General features: G+C 42.5%; 1 protein-coding gene across 2 annotated transcripts; it reads left to right on the top strand.

Annotated features, from left to right (window-relative positions):
- The first annotated feature begins 2939 nt into the window (after positions 1-2939).
- Positions 2940-18276, top strand: VDAC3 (voltage dependent anion channel 3). 2 transcript variants are annotated; one of them, XM_048512082.1, is made up of 11 exons: positions 2940-3070; positions 6939-7067; positions 8497-8568; positions 9192-9241; positions 9707-9709; positions 12460-12612; positions 14122-14174; positions 14474-14701; positions 15792-15942; positions 17096-17153; positions 17766-18276. In XM_048512082.1, the coding sequence occupies exons 2-11, from the start codon at positions 7034-7036 to the stop codon at positions 17855-17857; spliced, it is 894 nt and encodes a 297-aa protein (XP_048368039.1). In that variant the 5' UTR covers positions 2940-3070; positions 6939-7033; the 3' UTR covers positions 17858-18276. The 2 variants fall into 2 exon arrangements, with proteins under 2 accessions (XP_048368039.1, XP_048368040.1); XM_048512083.1 differs by lacking the exon at positions 9707-9709 and having other exon boundaries at positions 2941-3070.
- Positions 18277-18334: the final 58 nt, after the last annotated feature.

Genomic DNA, 18334 nt, shown 5'->3' with positions numbered 1-18334 from the left:
TTAATTAATCGGACATGCATCTGTCAAGATATTCAGATTCAGTTTGATTACCTGTTGCAATACAGATATATCATTGTCCTGACCTGGAAGGCAAAGGCTAGCTGGTTCTTGGAGGTTAAGTAACATTGGACCTGGTTAGTATTTGGATGGGAGGTCAGCAAGGAAGTCCAGATCTTTGCAGAGGCAGTCTATGGCAAACCACCTCTGAATATTGCTTGACAACCTCATGAGGGGTGCCGCAAGACAGCTGTCACTTGACAACAATATCCATAATTCTCTTGCTAGCAGAGCACTTTTCTATTGAAGGCTGCTGTACTGCCCTCTGGTGCTGAAAACACTAAGGAAATTTGGTCTAGGAATTTCATGATACAGAGCTTCAGGTCTGGGAAGTATAAGAAGGATCCAATTGTCTCTTCTAAAGCTTAGAATATAGAGGCATTGCTGCAGATTTGATTAGGGAAAACAGGTGAACCTGTGTATCCCACTTCTGAGCAGCCTCCAATGTGACATTTGCAGGCCTTGTCTAAAAATATTGACTTCCCTCCCTTGGAAGCATTAAATTATCCATTTTATCCTTTGCACTTCACCGTCTCATTTTCTACATCAGTGGTTTTCAACATGGGGGTCGGGACCCCTGGGGGGGGTTGAACGATCCTTTCACGGTGGTCGCCTAAAACTTTGCATTAGTGATCTCCAACTGTAAAATGGATAAATGTTCAGGTTGGGGGTCACCACAACATGAGGAACTGTATCAAAGGGTTGCGGCATTAGGAGGGTTGAGGACCACTGCTTTGCATGTTACAGAGTGGTTTAATATAAGGCACTCCCAAGCATTCATGTCTGCTGTCAAATGTCAAGAATACTAAGCAAATTATTTTTGTGCCCAAAATGGTGTAAAGGGTATATGACAGCTGACTGCAAGTTTCATTAGAGGCATGAATCTTGCCATCTCAGAACCTGCTCCTTATATGTTTTTGATCAGAATAATTCCTGCAAGTTTATTCCACTAATACATGAAGAAAATTCTACACATATAGCTGCATTCATGTACTGGAGGTACATGAGGTACCAGAGGCTATTCGTAACTTTTAAAGGTGGGTTTTGGTCCACTAAATATGGTGCTGAAATAAATTATCTGAAATGCGCTATAGAATCCTGTCTGATGCAGTGTGCTGCATGGAGCCTATGCAGGATTGGATTGGATTCTCTGAGCTGCTATAGTGTTATAATGTCAGATCCTGAGTGCATGGCAGTTTGCAAGACTGTTAACTATAGGATTTTTGGGGGGGGAGGCCATCAATTCACAGGGTCATCATAAGTAGAAAGTGACTTGACAGCACAAAACACATGTGGTTTCTGTTGCTGTTAACAATGCTGAAAGGTTAAAGAAGAACTGTTTGGTTACCAATAAAGTGCTAATTAATGGTACCAATTTGCTTGTTCATCCTCCACAAAATTCTCACTTTAAAAATTGTAGATAAGTTCTTTTCACTATAGTAGACCACTGTTATGGAGAATCAAAAGTCATTTCTAGGAAGTTAAAGATAAATGTAAAGCACTGTAAGGAGGATGTGTGGATCAGTGACAGCATTATTTTATGCAGAAGATCCTGAATACAGGACCGGGTCCCGCATCTCAAGGCCACTGATGACGAGGCCTCCACCGTCCCTTCTTGTCAGGCTGAAGGTCTCTCCTCTGCTTCCACGCAAACGTACTTTATGCAGAAGATCCTGGTTCAGTCCCTGAATACAACGAATAAGGATCGCAGACAGTGGTTATCCAAGACTGACCTTTCTCTGCTTGAATCTCAAAAAGCTACCAGAAATTTCAAAGAAGACAATAGTGGATTAAAATGGACCAGGTCAAATGATGCTCAGTATTAAGGATTCATATTTGATGGGAATGACATGAGTCCATGAAGGCAGTACTGTGGCCTTCCTATTTTCTGGTCCCTGACCTGACAAATCCCAGTTCTGTCCTTAAGTTAACTAGCCTTTGGGTGCATTGTTAACATCCCACAATCTTATGCACCCTTAGTTTTACTCATGATTGTACTGCATATTCTTGAATGAAATATATTCTCTCGAATGTGCATAAATTCATGCACTGTGAGCATCACGTAGGTCACAGCCTGCCATTTCAGACTGAGGCATATTTTGAACAGCTATTGTAACCCAACTCTGTTTTTCTTAAAATACAAGCACCCTCATGGTTTTTAAACTGGCAGAAAACAGTTGATTGTAAAGTACTCTCAGCGTACAAGAAGGAACTATGACATCTTGCTGTGTGGGGAGACGACCTTCACACGCCAGTTTGTAAATGCCCCAGCTCTAATTCCAATGCAATGACCCATGGAACGAGACTCGGAGCGTTACAAGGGTGAGGAGGATTATTTGTGAAATACATTCTTCCCCCCCGCCGTCCTTGGGCTATCACGGGTTTCATGGCGGAATGTATAAGGGTTCTAGAAGGTCGTGCATCTAGCACCGACAGGGGTCTGCAATTGGCCATGCTGGCAGGGGCTGATGGGAATTGTCCATGAACATCTGGAGAGCCATAGGTTGCAGACCCCTGGACCAGACCAACGCGCTAGCCAGTCTTAGCGAGTGCCTTCCAGCCACACCCTAAAACTGAAGCATGTGCAGTTTGCTCCACCAGCCTTGATTGAGCAGCACATGACAAGGGTCACACTCGTGGGGATCGCTTTGGCAGATTTTTATTACAACACAAACTTAATCTCGTGCACGTTTCCTCCGACGGAGAAGCGGTCCTTGCTACGAAGGCCGTACCTCTCCGACGCCACGACCCTTTTGTTGTGACAGCACGGAAACCCCAACAGCACAACAGTTCCGGGAGGTGAAGAGCATCAATGCGCCTGCGTGACCACCGTGACGAAGACGGAGGAGGGCTGTTTGTTGAGCGATGCGCGCCTGCGCACTGCGGTCCATTCGGGAGGAGAAGGGGCGGGGCTAGAGCGAGGCCTGGAGCGTTACGCTTGCGTGGAAACGGAGGAGAGACCTTCAGCCTGACAAGAAGGGACGGCGGAGGCCTCGTCGTTGGTGGCCTTGAGGTGCGGGACCCGGTCCGGCCCTTAGCAGTGAGGAGGGGCGCTTCATGTGTCCCCTTTCCCCGGTGGGGAGTGAATCCTGGCCTGGGTCGGGACTGGGAAGGTCCCGAGGGGTGAAATCCTTTCCCCACCGCTGGTTAAAGGAAGCTTTATTCGCCTTTCCCATCCCTGTACTTCTGTAAAGCGGCGTGGAGGCTGCCTTCCTTTTACAACAACCCTGCGAGGTGGGCCATGCCGAGAGGGGGCGGCTGAGCGGGGTCTCGACCTCGAATTGCCCTTCCTAGGTTAATCTCCCTTACAGAGTGGGCTTCCCCAGGCTCCTGGTCTGTACTCTTTGCCTTCCTGAGGGTCGTTGCCAAGGACTCAAGTCACAGAGGTTTCTAGGAGGAGGGCATTGTGAGTGTGATGAGGGTTGGATGTGATGGGGGGGGGCACAAGTGTGGGATCTTTGACTGGCCACAAAGCAAGCTAGTGACCAGCTCGAGAGACCTTAGGTGAGTTGACAGTGAGGTAGAGTTTTGAATGGTCTGTTGTGGACTGTTCTGCTGCAGACACGTGTGGGTGGCCTGGATCTGGGTGTTTTATCTGGGTTTCTTCAGGCAATTTACAAATATGCAGGGCAAATCTTTTAAGAAACTTTATTGCTGCAGAAAATAATAGCTTGAACTGACAAGGCTTGTTCACACGTGCAAGTTACTGGTTCTCTTTGTCCTTTGATCAGTAAGCAGCAAAGTTATATCTGTGAATTAGTTGTGAGTTGCTTCTAAAGGGTAGGAGTAGGTTAGAAGATTGGTGGGAGATTATTAATGCTGTTTGTGTTTAATTCTTTCCCCCAAAAACTAGGATTGATATGCAAGAGGGAGGGTTGTTGCACATTTTATTCTGTCTACACCCTGAGAGGTGGATTAGACAGAAAGTGTATACTGGTTCTGGTGGGTTTTCCGGGCTGTGTGGCCATGGTCTGGTGGATCTTGTTCCAAACAGAAAACCCACCAGAACCAGTTGAATCCGGCCGTGAAAGCCTTCGACAATACAGAGAGTGTATAGCTTTTCTACTTTGGGATAGTGAAATTTTCCAAAGATACTTCATGACTAAAAGCTGCAGTTTTGGATCTTTAGCTACTCTCCTATACTGGTGACACAGTTTGTTTAAACTGTCTCAAGGGTCGGCCCTGGAAAACCATTGCAAGTTAAAGCTATGTTTCTGGTATCACTCCTCACTTACCACACCTCACCTGCACAAAATACTGGTTTTTCGTTAAATTGCTGTAGCCAGTTCTCAGTGTTAATGTGTTCGGTGTTGAGAGTCTTCGTTGTTCCCAAAAGATACGCAACTTTTACTTTCAGCTTGTTGCTCAGATAGTCTTCTGTGACCTGAAGAGTCACAGAAGAGTTATGAAGTCAGCAGAGCTGTCACAGTCCACACAAGAAAAGGATGTGCAAACCCCATGGCAGTTTGGTATCATGGCAACTGAGTGTCTAACGCCTATGGCTGTGGTGACGAACCTGTGGCACTCCAGATGTTCATGGACTACAATTGGCCATGCTGGCAGGGGCTAATGGGAATTGTAGTTCATGAACATCTGGAGTGCCATTGGTTTGCCACCACTGGCCTGTGTGTTTAGTACCTTAAAGGCTAACAGATTCAATACTTACTCCTATATTTCTGATTTTGTAGTTAAATTTCTGAACTAGCAATACAGGAAGCTGCCATGCCCAGAAGAGTCCCATGTCCCCATTCTGTTTTGGAGGTGGTGGTGGGGTGAGTGTACAGTGTTTTCCCCAAAATAAGACAGGGTCTTATATTAATTTTTGCTCCAAAAGATGGGTTAGGGCTTATTTTCAGGGGATGTCTTATTTTTTTCCCATGATTTTGCACCCCCCACGTGACCAGATCAGCTGTGCCAGGGAATGTGTAACTATTTTTGGAGTAGGTCTTATATTTCAAGCATCCTCCAAAAATCCTGAAAAACCATGCTAGGGCTTATTTCAAATTCTCAGCCTTAGCGGATGAAATGTATGCAAGTGGCATAATTCACCATGGAAACAAGCAGGGGGAGGGGGGAGGATGAGCTTTTGACGTGTGTCAGAGGTAATGTTTAGTGTGGACTTAAGTAGTTATCTTTCACTCGTCTGAAAGGCTATGTTTGTCAGGCTATGTTTGTCAGTGCAAGGTATTAAACTGCACGTAAAGAGTGGAATTCTGTATGCAGTAGGTCAGTGATTCTCAACCTGTGGGTCGGGACCCCTTTGGGGGTCAAACAACCCTTTCACAGGGGTCTCCTAAGACTCTCTGCATCAGTGTTCTCCATCTGTAAAATGGATAAATGTTGGGGTTGGGGGTCACCACAACATGAGGAACTGTATTAAAGGGTCGTGGCATTAGGAAGGTTGAGAACCACTGGGTTAGAGAGAACAATAGAGAGACATCTTTATTGAAAGTGCTTTGGTGGTGTGATTAGACCTAGTGGCTTGATCTATGTTAGGAAGTGTAAATTGTGTAAATTGCTCCTATCCTGCTTCCAATTTTGATTGTCCTTTTTTGTCATAGCAAGCCACGTCTAAATAGTTGCAGATCTGAAAAAGTAGATTTGAACGAAGCACACTGGTGAGAAGGACAGATAAATGTCATGGTTACCTCTCACAAGCAAACCATTTTAACGAGTGACATGTGATGTGAAATGCTCTTGACTAACTATATTGCTTAAACAACTTGTTGAGAGTGATGAGGCTTAGAATGGGTCTGGAAAAATGGTGAATTGCAAGGGCAGCTTGGGTTGTTGTTGTATTCAGAATGCATTCTTGCAGCCAGTAGTTACAAAAGCTACCTGCATACTGTTGGTTGTCTCACTTCTACACCTAGCATTTTAGTGCAGATTTGTAATATTCCATTCATTTCATACTTGACATTGGAAATCAGTAGAATCCTTCTGCCTCTCTCGTGACTTTCTCTTGTGACTTCCACTACATGCTGAAGAGCATTCTGGAACACTGAACAGGGGTCATACCGTCTAGTGTGTCGTAATGGAGTAGTGCGTAAGGACTATTTTGCACACACCCCTTTATGTGGACAAAGGAAATAGTACATGTGTCTTTTTGTGTCATGTGTATGTGTGACAGTAGATCCCAGTATGTGTACAAGTGGCAAAATAGAGACATGGATAACTTACGTTATATATAGCGTATATGATGTTTTTGCTGTGTGTGTGTAGTATCATCAAAGTGGCCTGTTCTCTGGTCGTCTCTTTTGGGAACAACATCAATGGGAGAATGGTTTTAACTTGTTATATTTCCTGGTTTTGCACATGCTTCCAACTCAAGCCACAGCAGGATATACATTTCTGTGAGTAATCCATGTGTCAAATTTAGGTGGGATTGGCTAAGGGCTTTTCAAAGAGTTCCAAGAACATTATAAACAAAGAATACTAAATTCCAAAAATGACAGTTTTTCTTCTCCCAGAATGATAGTGTTGATCTTGTAGCTTTAAGAGAAAAAAATTTGAATTTAGGTGTTGCTAAGCAAGCATGAGTTATATTTTGAACCCATGGTTTGAGCTGTATGTGGAACTATTCCGAAAAAAATTAAATCAGACATAAGTAAATAGCACTGAATATGCTTGCTTCTAAAAAAAAACCCCACAGCACCAGATGTGCATTGGGAACCATTCCTAACCATGAGTATAAGAAATCACATCTGGGATTAGATAATATAATTTTGTGAATATGAAGTGCATATTTAAAGGTTAAAATTGATATGAACCTAAGGTCAAATACTGAATAGAAAATTACCCTTTTGTCGAACAATCTGTAGCATAGGTTGCATGGTCTTTTATCTCTAACCCTGCATGCATTTTCCCCATGTATTTGACAGGTGTAAATAAGAGCTAGAGGAGACTCCTTCAGTAGGTTCACGTTTGAGAAGTAAATGATTTAGGAGCTAAATTGTCAGATAAGAAGTCTGCAACCATGTTCGGCTGTTCTACTTCTACTAGAGCCCGAGGTATTTATATGTATTCTCATAGCAGTTCAGATAATACAGGTAAATTGTTAGAAACTGGATGTGTTAAGATAATATTTGCACTGGCAAAGAGGTAAACTACCCAGTCGCACACAACTGGTTTGCTGATGTTCTTCATGGTAGAGTTGTGCAAATCAGTTCTGTGCTTGACTAGTGCTATACTTTGCAAAGCGATGTTAGATGCATTATAAAGCAAGACTGGATCACTTGTCAAGCAAAGGTCAGAAGGGTGCCCACTGGGCTTCCAAAGGGAGCAAGGGGGGAAAAGGGGCTTATAATAGCGATAAAGCTACTGTGCAGCCGTACTTTTCTGTAGTGCCAGACACATAAGCATTTTGACTCTGGAAAGCAAATGGTCAATTTAATGCCTTCCTTTTTATTACTTTGGTGTCTCCAAGTTAGAATATTGTAAGAAAGCTACTTTTCAGAATAATCAGGCAACACCTTATTGCTGGGGTGCTGTGTGGTTTCCGGGCTGTATGGCCGTGTTCTAGCAGCATTCACACACACGGCCATACAGCCCAGAAACCACACAGTACCCCAGTGATTCCGGCCGTGAAAGCCTTCGACAATACATTGAACACCTTATTGTCTTTATTGAAGTAGCCATGATGACTAAATAGAAACAGATGAAGCTTCCTTATACCAGATCAAACCATTGGCCCATCATACTCCATATTGTCTTCTGAGACTGGCAGTGGCTGGGCAGGGCCAAGGGCCAAGATCTTTCACATCATCTTCTACTTGAGCCTTTTAACTGGAGATACTAGGGACTGAACCTGGGACCTTCTGCTTGCCAAGCAAATTCTCTACTCCTTGAGCCATGGCTCCTCCCAAATGGAGCTTTGCTATTCAGAATCAGTAATTCTCTTAATACCAGAGCTGGGGAAAACAGGCAGCATCCAGTTTGAAGGTATCTAGTTGACCACGTAACAAAAAAGTGCACTGAATTAGATGGACCACTGGTCTGATCCAGCAGGCTATTCTTACATTCCTGTTGTCTTTGTACATTCAGTTGCTAGTGGCCTGGAAACTCCAACCCAAAAGAACTGGGACCAAAACCTTTTACAGTTGATAGAGGCAGCAGTTCTTGTCACAACAGAGGCAGTCTGTTATTCTTGGAACTGTACCCAAGCTTTAGATGTGTGTCATTTTTTGATATAACAGATTGTACCTTGGAACAAATATTGCTGGAGTCTCATTCCACTAATGAAGTATATCTTTTTTTCTGGTATATTTTGGGTTAATTTCCACCTTCTCTCCAACTTTGGAAGGAAGATCTCCAAATACAGGTTTTTGATTCTTCATTATGCATTACATCTAAAGGGGCTGTGAGTTGATTGTCATTTCATGAACTATTAGCATTCATGCTTATGAATGGCTACTTTTAAATCTATACTGCCTTTTTCAGATCCCATGGCTATCCCACCACCTTATTGCGACCTGGGGAAAGCTGCTAGGGATGTATTCAACAAAGGATATGGTATGTAGTACAAAGACCACTCATTCATCTACTTTGTGCTATCCCAGCACTGCATAGGCTGACCATAAAAATTACAGGTTATCTGGATTGCAGAAGTAGTCTAGTAGCATCTTTGCACTGATAGTCATTTATCCTTGATGGTTTTTCAGGAATGTTGACTAGGGATGCAATGTTTCTGAAAATGCTGAAGTTGCAGGCAACAATTGAAATTTTTGGAAAAATTAAAATACATGCAATACATGTAGGGCCTAAACATCATTATTTTTAAGAATAATAAAATGCTGTTAACAACATGCATAGTTGGATTGTTTGGTATATTTATGAAGTATAAATGTGCTAGTGTTATTCAAAGAGTAATTTCAACTATTCTATGCTCTCTAAGGTATATTGATGTGTAACCTTGTTTGTACCAGTTGGGAAGACCGGGAAAAATAAGTTAAAAGTAGATGTGTGAGGACTGGTTGAATCTAGTGATAGCTACAGCGAGCAGTAGGAACTAGATAGAATTGCTTTCCTCTGCCTCTTGCACCTGTGGAGCTGCATGCACTGATTAAATCCTTATATTTCTGAAAGTGGGGTAATTTACATGATGAATAAGAAAACCCGTGTCTTGGCAATTTCAGGGTTCGGAATGATCAAATTAGATGTGAAAACCAAGTCTTCCAGTGGAGTGGTAAGTAACAAACACATTGACTTGTTGGTGTGAGAGGAGACTGCTGGTGCCCTATTTGTCCTAACATGATAGCTCTGAAGTGACTCAAGGGCATCACTGACGTTCATAATTTCTCCTTCCTTCAGAAATGTGACTAATAAAGAAGTAGCCCTTGCCCCGTGCCTCCCTGTAATGTTAACTGTGTGTCGAGACACACACTTAGCATCCGATAGACTAGCTGTTAGTAAAACATAAAGTTGTGGGAGGTCCTCTTGGCTGCAGTGTTCGAGATGATAGAGTAGAAGAGAGATGGGTATGTAAAAGAATGAGGAGCTCTAATGACCATGGAAAGGATCTATCTCTGCCAATGGAAACAGCAGCATGGACATTTGAATGAACTGATCAATACTGATGGATTGAAAATTTTTAATTACTAATATGTTTTCTCCCTTTTCCATGCAATACTGGTTCTTGATGTTTATTCAGCTGGTAAGAATATAGCGCTTGCTTTTGTGTCTCTTGTATTTTTTTCCTTAGTGTTCATTTGCTTGTGTAATGGGCCGCTACCATGCTTCATTCCGCCCCAGAACTGGTGACCAGGCATGAAGCACTGGTTCTGGAGATGACTGCCAAAGAACTGGAGACAGGAATGTAGTTATATCTCTGGCCAGACACCTACTATTTGTAGTATTGTTCCAAATGTAGAATTTAGCTTTTGTGACCACATTCTAGCAAGAATTGTTCGGGTTGCTCTAGGTTTGTCAGATATTGTCCCCAAAACACCACACGTGGCAGCAAAGGAAAAGCCCTCTGTGTGTGTTTAGAAACACACCATTACTTGCTCAAAGGCTATCTTTGTAGTAAAAAGAAAGTCTAGGACTAAAGCAAGCCATGGAAGTTGCAGCAGTTTGTGCCTACTGGCAGGGCTTTTCATGTGTATCTTTACTATGCATAGTGGAATCCATGGAACAGAATTCAACTTTTGGAATTTTAACTTATTTAGCTTTTAGGTGAGAAGTGTAGCATTCAAGGGATGCTTCTAAGTTGGGCTGAATTGTCTTTTCAGATGCCCTTTTGCAAATGGTACGATCTGTGCTGTTTCAATGTAGAACATGAGACTGATTTATTTTTTGCACCAGGCACTTCTGAGCTCTTTTTCTAGTTGGCTTAATGTGTGTGTTGGGACAGAAGTTTCAGATTCTGCTTTTGCCTTCCTCTTTTGATCTCAGTAAGATGTTGCCAAAGCTTTGAATTATGATTTGTGTGTTTTACTGAGTGTCATCTGTGGGGTGAACTGAATTGTCAGAAGCAGAATTTTCTTAGATCTGCCTCGTTCATCAACCCTTGTGTTTTGCCTCTCTCATCTGGCTTCCCCTGGAAATCGCAACATTTTATTCATGCCCCACCTGGTGGGATCTCTTTCCACTGCCACACATAAGACCCCTTCTCTTTCTCCTTTGGAAAAGCTTGAAGAGCACTGCTTTTCCAGAAGACACCCTCTTGATTATTTTGACTGCTGTCAATGCTGCTTTGGGAAGTTTTCGTGGTGGGCTGGGCCTGGTTGGTGTGGTTTAGGTCTTGATGAATGTTAACAGGACTTGGGTGCTGTGTGGTTTCCGGGCTGTATGGCCGTGTTCTAGCAGCATTCTCTCCTGACGTTTCGCCTGCGTCTGTGGCTGGCATCTTCAGAGGATCCTCTGAAGATGCCAGCCACAGACGCAGGCGAAACGTCAGGAGAGAATGCTGCTAGAACACGGCCATACAGCCCGGAAACCACACAGCACCCAAGTGATTCCGGCCGTGGAAAGCCTTCGACAATAAGTTAACAGGACTGTTTGCTTTTTTCAAACATGTTGCTACCTATGCTACCTATGGAAAGCAGGGATATACATTTTTCTGAATTAAGTTCAAATTAGCAATGCTGCATTCAAGAGGCCTGGGGCACTAATGATTATCCTCTCATTACATTGCTCATGCAGTTATGAGATGAATAGTAGATTCATTCTGCTCTAACCTGGAAGGGGAAGACATTCTTCCAGCTGCCAGAGAAGCCTTCCTAATCATATGACCACAGGGTTTTTTTTCTTCTGTGTATAGTGAAGGAGGCCATTCAAGAAATACGTTTCTCCTCCATTGGTATATTTTCAGATGCCCAAAGATGACGTGGAGATTATTTCTAAATAATTGGTCTTTGAAATTCTCACATTTTGAAACCAATTTTCTGATGCAGAATTTACTTTCTTTTTTCTGCCCCTCCTGGATTGATTTCTTGTTTTTGGACAGGAAACTGTTGTTAATAACTTGTTTTTAAGAAGGACCTGTTGGGCAACATTACAGCTAACACCTACCACCTAAGTATTGTAGCAGAATAACTTGAGAAAAACTGGACCTCATAATATAGCCTTAGGATAGAGAGGTACAGAGAGTGATCAGGTTTATGAATTGCCACTAGCCTGGGTGCCTTTGAAAGAGAAAAACTGCTTCCAAACAGCCACAGAAAGCTGATGTTGTCTCCCGGACCAAACTGGATATTAACGTTTTTAAATTAGTTATGGGTTCACTGGAACAGACTCCCTTTCCAGAGAGTTACTCAGAAGCTGAGGGGCGCTAATTTTTAAAGTACTACTGTACTGCAAAGTTCTGGACAGATGCAATGGTGCAAGAGGAGCCATTTCTATTTAGGGAAAATGGTATGCGGGGAGGGGAAAAGCCATTGCCCCAATCTGACCCAGTCTCTTTCTTTAAAAATTCCCTGCAGCTTCTGTGTGACTGCGGAGAATGAGAGTTAGGTCTGGGAAATCCGGACCTGATTTGTTGAAAAATGCCACGTCTGCTTTTATCCTAAGTGACTTACACAGTCCTGTTGTAGGCAAGGTGTTCAATAAGAATTGTGGTCAGTCAGCAACATTTATTTCTCTGGCAAAACAGGATGTTTGACTTGTCTCTTTGCACACCCTCCAGAATATTATGGATTTTCTGATGTGCCTGTGGAGTTTCGGTTCAAATCAGCTACTCCTTTTCAAAACTTGGTGAAAGGAGTTAAGGCAGCTCCATTTATACAAGTGGGTGCTTGTCAGGAATATCTCTGTTGGTAGGGGCAGTAGAGCCTTGTGGGTTATGTACATAAATATAATATGGTGTAACTGGCTGCTATAACCTGTGTTGTTTAGGTGAAGTTAGGCTTGCATGATTGTCAGAATCACATTTTAACCATCTAAATCTGCATTTGTGGTCCATAGGAATTTACCACCGCAGGCTCTTCCAACACAGACACGGGCAAGGCCTCAGGCACTCTAGAGACCAAATATAAATTCAAGGATTATGGACTTACATTCACCCAGAAATGGAACACGGACAACACCTTGGGGACGGAAGTGGTCATGGAGGATAAGGTGAGAAGGGATGGCGTTTGAGACAACTGGAGGAAATCAAAAGACCACGGTGTGCTTCCTTAATAAGGCTAATAAAAATCTTAAGATTATGGGGAAGTGGGGATTCACCAAAAATGTTATTGCTGGTAATAGGTAACTAGACTAAGTAGTCAGATGTACCGTATATACTCGTGTATAAGTCGACCCGCATATAAGTCGAGGCACCTAATTTTACCACAAAAAACTGGGAAAACTTATTGACTCGCGTGTAAGTCGAGGGTGGGAAATGCAGCAGCTGCTGGTAAATTTCAAAAATAAAAATAGATACCAATAAGATTGCATCAATTGAGGCATCAGTAGGTTAAATGTTTTTGAATATTTATTTCAAAGAAAAACAGTAAACTGGCTCTGTAAGTGGAAAAGAGGGTCAACAAGAACAATATGGTATCAACAATAACTTTAAAAGTACAAAAACCTTAGCTCAATCAGCAACCAAGCTAAAACAAAAGAGTTCAAATCCTTCAAAACTGGATTCCTCATCATCATCTGTATGTCCAAATGTAACTCAACTTAGATTTTAAGAGGGATATTATCAGAAATGGAAAATCTACTATTAGCTTCCATTGTAAACAATGGGGGATGGGGCACCCTTTTGGGGATCAATAACTTTGGATCCCCTGACCCAAACTTCACCAAACCTGGCTGGTATCATAAAGAGACTCTCCTGATGTGACCAGCCAGGTTTGGTGAAGTTTGGTTCACAGGGTCCAAAGTTATGGACCCTCAAAAGGGTAGCCCCATCTACTAATAGCTCCCATTGAAAACAATGGGGAATGGGGGCACCTCCTTTGGGGGTCCATAACTTTGGATCCCCTGAACCAAACTTTACCAAACTTGGCTGGTGTCATCAGGAGTGTCTTCTGAGGGTACCCTGAAAATTTGGTGTCGCTAGCATAAAAACTGCGCTCCCTGCTGGCCGGCAAATTAAAAACACACAAACAATTTTAATGACCCACATATAAGTTGAGGGGAGCTTTTTCAGCATTAAAAATGTGCTGAAAAATTCGACTTATACATGAGTATATACGGTAATTTAAAAAATGAAGAGCAGAAAAAGGAAAGTGATAGTACTTAAAAGCAGTGGGAGGGATGTACAACAGCTGAGTGCAGTTCAAAATGATTTATTCTATCACGGTAAAATTGAGTAAGGGCGCTGATGGGACTATGCCTAAGGCTAGAAACGTGAACACTCTTTGAATGCCACAGATTCATTGTGCTAATGGCAGTGCCTTCTGCCCAGTGAAGAGCCCCTTGTAGTATACAAAGGTGATTCTTTAATGAAATGGATCTTCAGGGTCCAACCATTTGATTCTCTAGAATCTCCATCATATATTCTTCTTGGCACGTGTAGACTTTGATTTCATTTATGTATGGAGAGCTGAAAAAAGCTTAAGTAGTTGAAGAAAGTGAAAATATACCTTTCCCTTCGCACATAAGAGAGACCCAGTATAATATCTCTTTGTCTTTCAGCTGGCTGAGGGACTGAAGCTGAACCTTGAAACCATGTTTGTTCCAAACACAGGGTAAGTATTCATCTTTGAATGGAGACATTCTTTAGCTGCGCCTGTTCCCTGACATATGGGGACTGCATCGTGTGCAGCCAACTGCTATAGCTATTAAAGAACATTGGGAGGATATTGTTCCATCTGTGTGTTTATTTGAAAATGACTGTATCACAGTGCTCAAGCGTGTCTTCATGAGATCAGGTAGCCCACAGAGATATGTTGCTGCCAGATTTCTTCTGAGCTTTCTGGGTTTAAGGTTAGAAATGTTGTCTGTCAGATATGTATTACATACGGTATTCCATTTGTTCCCTCTTCAGGAAGAAGAGTGGGAAGTTGAAGACATCCTACAAGCGAGAATATATAAACTTAGGATGTAATGTCGACATTGATCTTTCTGGGCCCACTATCCATGGCTGGGCTGTGCTGGGCTACGAAGGTTGGCTTGCTGGTTACCAGATGGCTTTTGACACCGCCAAGACTAAATTATCACAGAATAACTTTGCATTGGGATACAAGGCAGCAGACTTCCAGCTGCACACAAATGTGTGAGTATTGCTTTGAGCTCAGAGAGACCAGGCTGCTACCTTTGGCAGATGCTGATTTCAGGCTAAAGGAACTGAAATTCCCCTTCTACCCCTCTGATAGATATTTAGGCATCGATCCCCCATCTCCTAAAGCTCTAGCCAGGAAACATTTTAGTACTCAAACTCTGCTTTGAAATTAACCTTAGTGTTTGGAGGAAAGTTTAAATTTAAAATACAGTTTTCCCTTCCACATCAGTGAGGTTAGGGATATGATCCCTCCCCCCCCCCCTTCTTTTTTCTGTTGGAGCTTGAGTTAAACTTTGTGCTGTTCTACCAGGAGCTCATTACAGAAGGAAGATAATGCGCAATCCTCCGTCATCTTCATAGTGCTCCAGGAGGATGAATGTTTGGGAGCCACACTATAATAATTGTTATACTATAATAACAACTTCTAAACAGCCTCGTTCGAAGGCTTCTTTCTCCATTTGCCTACTTTCGTGCCTAGACTGTACCTCAAAAGAGCACATTTTAATTTGTTGGGCACATCTACTTCGTCTTGCAAGGCAGCTTTTGACTGGGGGAGGAAAGCTTGTTTCTGTGACTATTCCAAATCACACTGTTGTGTTTCAGCAGCTATTGCTGCATCTTCATGAGTGAGGTGAAATCTAGGATTTTGGGGGATATAGAATTCATAATGGAGTGGAGAAATGTCCAAGCAAGAAAACAATATATTTTCCATATTTAAAGCTGCTGTTCGCCACTGAAGGAAAGAAGCAATCTCTGTAAGAAGGGCTATAGTGCTGGGATGGGGCTATGGGGGACTCATCTGGATGTCTCAGGCTAGCTAGCCTAATCTCATCAGAACTCAGAACCTAAGTAGGCTTGGCCCTGGTTAGTATTTGGATGGGAAACCATCAAAGACTTCCAGGGTTGCTATGGAAAGGAAGACAGTGGCAAACCACCTCTCTTAGTCTCTTGGCTTGAAAACTCCATAGGGGGTTGCCATCAGTCAGCTGCAGCTTGCTGGCATTTTACACACACACGGTATGGGGGTGTCGGAAGAGAGAATATTGGGAACAGTCGATATTGAATTGGCTCTTCTTACACACAGGAATGATGGAACAGAATTTGGGGGTTCAATTTATCAGAAGGTCAGTGACAAAGTTGAAACATCTGTAAGTCTTGCTTGGACTGCTGGCAGCAATAACACTCGTTTCGGTATCGCTACCAAGTACCAATTTGATGATAAAGCTTCTGTCTCGGTAAGAACATTAGCATCGTCAGAGTATATTATGAATGTTAGTTGCTAGCTGTGTGACAGTGAGGCAGTCCTTCCCCGTTTTCCCTTGCTTCGTGATTGCCTTTTGAAAAGATCTTCATGACTATGCCAGAAGACAATGTAGTGTTGAAAGGTTGAGAAGAAGCAAGTGCAAACTTCAGCACGTACAAAGATCTTTTAGAAATGCATTCCCCTTGCCTTGCAGCTTGCTAACCATGAGCTGTCTGTCAAGATGCTAGAAGGCAAGAAATAATTGTTTAGTAGGATTATGAAGTTTAGGCCTAGTTTGCACATATAGCAAATCTGAGATAGAACATACAAGCTGTTGGTGTTGAGGCTCCATGTTAATGCTTTTCCATGTAGTAACTCCCTGCAAATAAAAACTGTCTAGAATGGGGGAGAATGTAAGCCTTTGCTAGGAGCCTAGCTTTTCACATGCTGTGGTAGTCTTCCAATTCATAAGTGATAATAATTGTAGGGGACCAGTGGCGTAGGGGGCAGAGGTGGTGGCTTGCCCCCGGCATGCACCAGGGCGGGGGCCGTTCCGGGGCGTGCCCCAGGTGCAATCCCCCCTCGCTACAGCTCTGTAGGGGATCTTTAAAACATGTAAAGCCAACCTGCAGTCTGAAGTGATACAGTTCATTTTGTCACCTCGCAGTTTTCCTCCTCATTACTGCTTTGTTCTGTTGCATCTCTAGCCCAGACCAGAATATTAAGCAATGAGATGCCTGCCATTGGTGACAATTACAAATTAGTTCTTACTGAGCTGAACTTGTTTCAGCTGTACCACTGTAGGCCATAGCAGGGGTTATCAGAATCAAATGCTCTTCCACATAGAAAGCTAGATAGTGAGGATTCTAGCCTAGCCTCCCTGACATGTTAGTTTTCTGTGTGCAGGGAATTATCCTTTTGTAGGGAGGAGTCATGATGGTACATCCCAGCCATTTTGGCCATGTCAATAAGTTGGAGGAACATTTCCAGGATGGTGATTACACAGCTGTTACCAGTATTCTTAGTCTTCCATGCCTTTAGATGACGTTCTAGGAGTCTGCTAGCTGAGGAAAGTGCTTATGTCTACATTTCTTGAAAAGGAAGTAAAGATCTGTTATCTCGTTCCTGTTTCTGATTTTTTAAAGGCCAAAGTTAATAATGCCAGCCTCATCGGACTTGGCTACACTCAAACTCTACGACCTGGTATGTTGACTGCTGAATATATTAAATACTTACATTTCTTGACATTGTTTATCTCACCTATAAATTAGAATATATAGATATAAGAGTTTACATTTGTCCAGACAACAAACAAATGCAAGGGAAACAAGATACATTCTGTGCAGCCATGAGAATTTTCATATTATTTACAGAATCATGGCTGTGTAAAGATCAAGCAAGTTTCTAGTCCTTCTGGATACAATAATATGCTTGAATGTATGGGGGGCAGTGCATGATGAAATTTCAGAAGTCAGTAGTGATAGAGAAGGGTTGTTATAGGTTAGTGTGGGTAAGACTTTGGGACATTGCAGAGTTCCTTATTCATCCCACATGATAAAATTATTAAAAACTAGTTGAGTATTACTTCTTAGCTAGTTGAATGCTTTCAATTGGTGATTGTTTTCAGAGAAAAATGCATGGAAGTAAAAGCTACAATAGAAACTGATTAGCCTGTCCCAAGACTGGTTTTGTACTGAAATCTGGACCATCCTGCTTCATCTCTGTCTTATTGGGTCTTATGCTTGACTTTTCCTCATTATGCTTTCCTTACTGGAATTGTGCTGATATTTTTTAACCCCACTGTGTTTCTGCCAGGTGTGAAGTTGACTCTTTCAGCTCTACTTGATGGCAAGAACTTCAGCTCTGGCGGTCATAAAATTGGGCTGGGATTTGAGCTGGAAGCTTAATGCAGGTTTTGATGAAGTATTAGATCTTTATTTGGAAGATGAAGGAGAAAACAAACCCCACATGTTCTGGCCTTAAACTCTTCTGTGAAACTTCAAAAAGTGTGAACTTGATATTCTTCCAAAGAATTGTTGTAACCCCAAATATTGAAGTCTGGAGAGTGCAAACCACCATGAAGGAAATACTTGAAGGCATGGATGGAAGTTGTAATGGTTATGCTACATTTCAGTTCAGTTCCACAGTTACTTTAAAATGTGTTCCTCAAAAGACAGTATAGCATCCAGTGACAGACATCTCCCCATCTTTCTTTGTTACCTTGTCACATCCTGCATGTCCTACACCTCATGACTGGTCTCTGTGCTGTAGTGAAAACTTTAGTTTTTCATCAAAGCGGAATAAATCAAATCACATTTGGAACCTATCCTGCGTGTGCTTACTACTGCCTCTTTAGCAACACAACACTGATGGTACAGCTGATG

Source organism: Sphaerodactylus townsendi, linkage group LG12 (genome assembly GCF_021028975.2).
Source record: "Sphaerodactylus townsendi isolate TG3544 linkage group LG12, MPM_Stown_v2.3, whole genome shotgun sequence".
Lineage (NCBI taxonomy): Eukaryota > Metazoa > Chordata > Lepidosauria > Squamata > Sphaerodactylidae > Sphaerodactylus > Sphaerodactylus townsendi.
This window is presented reverse-complemented; position numbering and strand designations above follow the sequence as displayed.